The sequence below is a fragment of the Eucalyptus grandis genome, chromosome 8 (assembly GCF_016545825.1).
Source record: "Eucalyptus grandis isolate ANBG69807.140 chromosome 8, ASM1654582v1, whole genome shotgun sequence".
Lineage (NCBI taxonomy): Eukaryota > Viridiplantae > Streptophyta > Magnoliopsida > Myrtales > Myrtaceae > Eucalyptus > Eucalyptus grandis.
The window spans coordinates 60836621-60842799 of record NC_052619.1 but is presented as its reverse complement, the minus strand read 5'-3'; the positions used below and the strand labels follow the sequence as shown (position 1 = coordinate 60842799).

The 6179-nt window shown below is 43.3% G+C and overlaps 1 protein-coding gene across 1 annotated transcript; it reads left to right on the top strand.

Annotated features, from left to right (window-relative positions):
* The first annotated feature begins 261 nt into the window (after nt 1-261).
* On the top strand, nt 262-6179 carry LOC104415417 (flowering locus K homology domain). Its single transcript, XM_010026697.3, has 7 exons — nt 262-417; nt 801-1222; nt 3602-3851; nt 4640-4788; nt 4878-5159; nt 5320-5514; nt 5775-6179. The coding sequence occupies exons 2-7, from the start codon at nt 806-808 to the stop codon at nt 5955-5957; spliced, it is 1476 nt and encodes a 491-aa protein (XP_010024999.2). The 5' UTR covers nt 262-417; nt 801-805; the 3' UTR covers nt 5958-6179.

Here is a 6179-nt window from a genome sequence, read left to right as displayed (position 1 = left end):
ATCGCCGAAAACGGTAATAATTTAATAAAGACGGACCAACCACGCATTTTCGAAGATTCGCGTGCTTTAAAATATAAAGAATATCCGTATTTCCAAAGTTGTACAGCTAACGCCCTTCAAATGGCATTTCCCCAAAGCCCCCCACCCCCAAAAAAACAAAAGAGAAAAATCAATCGGGTCGGGAGGGCCATTTTCGTCATTTCATTGGGCAAACAAAAACGGGGGTGGCTCCACGCGAAATTACGAGCTTTATCATCTCCGTCCACAAAACGCGAATTCCCCCGCACCTCATCGCAGATACCACCATCTACTCTCCCCTTCTCCTTCTCTCTCTCTCTCTCTCTCTATCTTCTCTCTTTCTCTCTCTTCTGCGAGCGAAAACCTAGAAGCAAGATTCCCCCCTTTCCACCCCCTCAGGTGAGCATCATCAATCTCCGTCTAGGGCTCACCGTCCGTTCACGTTCTCTCGGGTTCCGTCGCTTCGATCGTTCCCGATTAGGGATCGTTCCGGCCGCCGTCCCCAATTGCTCCGGCGAGCTCGGTAGCGTTAGCTCCCGCTTCTGTTTGCGCCGTTCTTCGTTCTTCCCGTGTTGGTGGGGGGGCGTGCTGTTTTTTCGCGCGACGTGCCCTATCGATGTTTCGCGTCGATTAGGGTTTTGGGTTTCTTCGTTTCGTTTCGTCGGATGAGAAAGTTGCGATTTTGCGTGTGTTGGATTCGTCGATGAAGAGATTGGCGGCTGCCCGTCTAGTTGCTGTGGAGATGGGGGCGGGTTTCATGTGCTTTTTCCGCTTTCGTGCAGGACTCATGGCTGAAGTGGAGCTGAACCTCGAGGAGCACAGCCTCGAGGAGCAGAACGACGTGGCCGCCGAGGCCGAGCAGAGCCCCGAGGAGCAGACGGCACTCGAGCAGGCCATCGAGGAGGAGACTCTCCAGCCGACCCCCGAGGAGGAGGAGGAGGAGGAAGTGGAGGAGGAGGCGGAGGAGCTGCCCGAGGAGAAGCCGCAGGAGGAGAGCCCTCCGGCCGCCGCCGGAGGAGCTGCTGCTGCCGCCGAGAAGAGGTGGCCCGGATGGCCCGGGGATAGCGTCTTCCGGATGTTGGTCCCGGCACAGAAGGTGGGCAGTATCATCGGGCGCAAAGGGGAGTTCATAAAGAAAATCGTCGAAGAGACGAGAGCTCGGATTAAGATTCTCGACGGTCCTCCTGGAACTGCCGAAAGAGCTGTGAGTCCTCTTTCCCGCTTTTCTGATGGCTTGCTGTTTTCGAGGCTTACTCATTCGGTCTGTCTTGGAGTTCTCGTGGGACATATTTGCTGACTGGAAAATGAATTTTCAAAGTTAATGATCTTTACTAGATTCTGATTTGGATTAGATCTTAGTATTAAGCTCACTCCAATATGGAGAATAACCAACAGCTCAATGGATATATGGTATATCTGTTATTACACGTGTTTCTGTAAACAACGTATTAGGGAGAATGCTGCAAAGTGGTTCTGGAGGAACTTTTGTTCAAGATGATCACACAATCTGTGGGCTAATTTTGTTAGAATTTCTGATATGCTTGTTATTTCTGGCGTTCTGCTCTCTCTACGTGGGGCAAGTACAATGGCTTGTCATAGTCCATTGACAGGACTGGCGCTAATGCAGAACGGCCAGGTAGCTTATCCTTTCTAACTGTGGCTTGGTGCCAAGAAGGAGACTAAAAGTAATGTTGGCATAAAATCCATTATATCAGCAGTAATCTAATGGTTAATTATATGAAAGGTTCCAACATTTAGCAGCCAACAGTGCAAACTAGGATATGCTACTCTTTGTGGTTTGTGGAGGGGTAAAACCTAATAACCACTATATAGATGAGTGGAACTATGAATAACTCCGGGTTGATGGTGTAGATATAATATAGTACGAATTTGGTCCTTCATGAAGTAAAAACGTGGCAAAAATGTTTGAAGTAATGGGAGTTGTATCCTAAAAATAGTCATTTGAAATTTGTGAAAACTGAGAGCACATTATATAAAGAGAAATGAAAAGTAGTGACTTAATTGATGCTCGACATTAGGAGTGCACTCATAATACGAACTGAATACATAAAAGAAGGTGAAAAGGAAGAAACCCTGAAAGAAATATGGAATATGAAATGCACTTCCTTTACTTCAGTAACCAAAATGGATCTGTGCAGGTTCCATCGGCAAATTTAAGGCCACGAATCTATCCTCAATAAGACCCCAATATGCAGAAACAAAGTTCCAGATTGCAGGGATCAGCTTTGAGCATTACAAAGTGCTGATAAGCTGGCCTGATTAATTTCAGTCACCTCATGTACGAACGACTGTACCAAGAAGCCCTGCGTGCTATCGGGTAACTTCAGAGCCTGGATGATTGATTTGCTGCAGGTGTTAAACACTGCGGGGGGGAGCCTTATCTTATTAATCAGCATGTGAAGATATAAAAAGCAGCATTAGATGTAGAGTGCTTATGAGATACTTACAAAATGCTAACAATACTTCTAACGTCACACTAATGTCAATAAAGAATGTTGTGAGATTAACGTTGTATGGACTTCTATAATGTCGTGAGAGTAATGTCGTATGGACTTCTATAGCGCATGCTTTGATGCCCTGTTCATTGTTAAATATTAACTCTTATGATTGGGCATCTTATAGGAAAGTGACATCTAATCCTTAGGAAAAGTAGCAACAATGCAATCTTAAGTTTTGACAAAAATATGAACGTACCTTTGTAGTCCGCAAGTTCACTTGCTCCCTCTTGTCCCCATGCAATGACGAGAGCAGCAACTGGGAAATGCATTTTATACTAGTTAATGTACAGCACCGCCACTAGAAGTTAGAACGAGTAGGATTATACAAATCTTGGACTCTGTGTTGTCTCTTTCAAGAGGAAGAGCGTGAATTAGTTAAAAAAAGATGAAGTGGTGGGTTAATTAAAGGAAAGGTTATGGTGTACTTGCAATATGGCTGATCAAGAATATGTAACACCCTGAGAACTTGGTCTTTTGTTTGCTTTGGACGTTTCTGGACTCATTTCTTTGATTACTTCAGAAGCTAAGGACAAAATGTACCTGATCCAAACATGGAAAGACAATTGTCATCTCATGAATTCTGGTAGCTCTGGCCATCCATATATGCCGAGTCATTAGAGATGTAGTATAACCATAGTAAATGTTTTTATTTTAGCAAGTTGTTCATCTGGGAATTTTGGTTGACGTATCGAGATTCGCTAAAGGAGCTTGAATTGTTTATATGAGCTATCAAGTAGATATAATCAATGGATGGCAATCATCGGATTTTTGTTGTTGTTTATGGTAGGGAAGAAGATTATGGGTCTCCTCTCCATCAATACATTAGGAGCTAAGAATATATTATTTTTTGGCGCCCATTTCTTTCAACTTGTATTTGAGTCTTGAATGGTATCCAGTATGACTTTTGGTAGTGCGTAGTTAGCTGTGCTAAATAACTTTCATAATCTGACCTTTTTTGAATCATATGCCAGATGACTAGTAATCTATGTAGGAATGATCTTTTGCTGGCAAGATCCAGTCAATGTACTGCTAAAACTGATGCCTCTGCCTGTAATCTATTGAAGGTAATGGTGTCTGCGAAGGAGGAGCCTGATTCTTCTCTTCCTCCTGCTGTGGATGGCCTTTTGAGAGTTCACAAGCGCATTGTTGATGGTTTGGATGGTGACTCTAATCCTCCCTCCGGCACAGCTGGAAAGATCTCAACGAGGCTACTGGTGGCGGCCTCACAGGCAGGAAGCTTAATCGGAAAACAAGGAGGAACAGTAAAATCCATTCAGGAAGAATCAAACTGTATTGTTAGAGTTCTCGGCACAGGTTCCTATATACAACTTATTTCCTTTTCCAGTTGCAATTGCATGCTGCAGTAGAGTAATGCTAGTGCATCTTTGTTTGCTAAGCTAGTCTGACACTGCATTTTTGTGTTAATTTGGTTCTATATTACTCCAAGGTTCCATTTGCAGTTAGCATTTTCGCGAATTCAGATGCCAAATGATTAGCTTCTTTTCCCAATGATCCAGTCATGCAATCATATGGCTTATGCGCTTAATATCGACATTCTATTAGTTTTTAAGATCATCGAAATTTAGCTGTAGTCTGTGGGCGTATAAACTTGGGTTCACTAAATTGTGGAGTTTGTTCCTATCCATTATGGATTTGGTGTTTATTTCGAGCATGAGTCTTAGCTATTGTGGTGCATCATGAGCGAACTTGTGCAGGCATGCTCTATCATGCATGTGCAGTGGGTTTACATTCTCCCTTTCTGCATCAGGAGAATTTCGTTGGACCTCTCCAATATTTTAATTTGGATATCGTATTAAGTCCTTAAATTTTAGAAAGAGTGCAAAGTAGTCTTTCAATCATTTGTCCCCCATTTTCCCTCTCTGGCTTCATGTGACAAGTACCGTGTAATCACCATTGGGGACACTATGAGATGAGTGCAATGAAACCCCTCAAAATGGTTTAGGATTGAGACTACATTGCATAAATTAAAAAGATTTAGTTCTTGATTACATTTTGTACAAAAGGTTTAGTATTTTTGGTGTAATTTTAGTATTTGTGTTTGTTTGTCCTTTAACATATTGTACTTCAACTAAATGGTGCAGAAGAACTGCCAGTGTTTGCTCTTCAAGATGATAGAGTTGTTGAGGTTGTTGGAGAGCCAACAGGGGTTCACAAAGCTGTGGAGCTAATTGCATCTCATTTGAGGAAATTTTTGGTTGACCGCAGTATCATCCCATTGTTTGAGATGCATGTAAGTCCTGTCCTTCCCTTGGCAATGATTTGTATGTTTAATGTAATAGTAAAAGACATGTGAGGGCCTTACACAAAATTTCAAATCAGATGCAAATGTCAAAGAATCCTCCAATGGAGCATATGCCACCACACCAGTCCTGGGGTCCACCACCTGGTCTTCCTCCGAATGCTGGTGGGGGTCCTGGTTTTGGACATAATTCTCAATATATGCCCCCTCCGCGGCAGCTTGACAGTTACTATCCACCTCCTGAATTGCCACCTCCTGTGGAACCACAGTCTCATCAGGGCATATCTGCTTATGGAAGAGATGTACCAGTGGGAATGCATGCACCGTCCAATGCCCAATCGGCACCATCCATGATCAAGCAGGTAATTCCTGTGTTTTGTCTGTCCTTCATCTTGTCATGATATTGGCAACTGTTAAATTTAAATTTCTTTTAGAATCTTTGGCTGGCTCTCTCTCAATCTTGCTTGCTGAACTTTGGTCGTTTGATGCTTTGCTAACATTGCTGCCATTTTAATTTTGCAGATCACACAGCAGATGCAAATTCCGCTTTCTTATGCTGATGCTGTCATTGGGTCAGCTGGTTCCAGTATAAGCTACATTCGACGAACCAGCGGAGCTACTGTTACCATTCAAGAAACTAGGGGCGTTCCTGGAGAAATGACGGTCGAGATTAGTGGAACTGCTTCGCAAGTTCAGACTGCACAGCAATTAATACAGGTAAAGAGCCTTGCATATCTTTTCAAATGTTCCAGGTGTTAATGGCTCGGCTACCATTTGGCTCTAGTTTCAAGTAGTTAAGTTGGTGTAATGGCATGCCCATATATAAAGTGCCTCAACTGCCGTGTACATTCTATCTTTTGGTAGACAGTTATAATAGTGGTTCAACTGAGGAGAGATGGTCGATGTTGCTGCATTTCCTTATGACCATTTGATGTAGGCTTCTGCACTTTTAACGCCAAAAAAAATCCATTTTGCAGAATTTTATGGCGGAGGCAGCAGCAGCCACACAATCACAGGCACCAGCGGCTGGGCACATGGACCAAGGTTATAATTCTTATGGAGCTCACGGTTCTGTTTATGCATCTCCGGCATCGAACCAAGGACACACTGCACATGGTGGAGCTTATGGCTCGGTCTATGGGGCCAACTATGGGTATTAAGCGGGGTTGTCCAATTAATGCTGTTGTGTATCTGAGAGGGATGTCAGCTAAAGCTCGATAGGCACATTCCATACTTTGTTAAGGATAGTTTTGAATGATTACCTTGCTTTTCCATCAAGCTTATTGGTCGTCTAACAACTTGGTAGGTATGTGCATGACATCGTACTCCCTTAGTGTGTTCAATTTTGAGTTCATGAATTTAGCAGTCGGTTTCTCCTGCAA

Bases quoted from the DNA above. Each gene is read 5' to 3' on its own strand.
- LOC104415417 (XM_010026697.3), top strand. From the start codon at position 806: ATGGCTGAAGTGGAGCTGAACCTCGAGGAGCACAGCCTCGAGGAGCAG. The intron at 4,789-4,877 runs GTAAGTCCTGTC...ATTTCAAATCAG, and splicing joins TCCCATTGTTTGAGATGCAT to ATGCAAATGTCAAAGAATCC. The intron at 5,160-5,319 runs GTAATTCCTGTG...TTAATTTTGCAG, and splicing joins CACCATCCATGATCAAGCAG to ATCACACAGCAGATGCAAAT.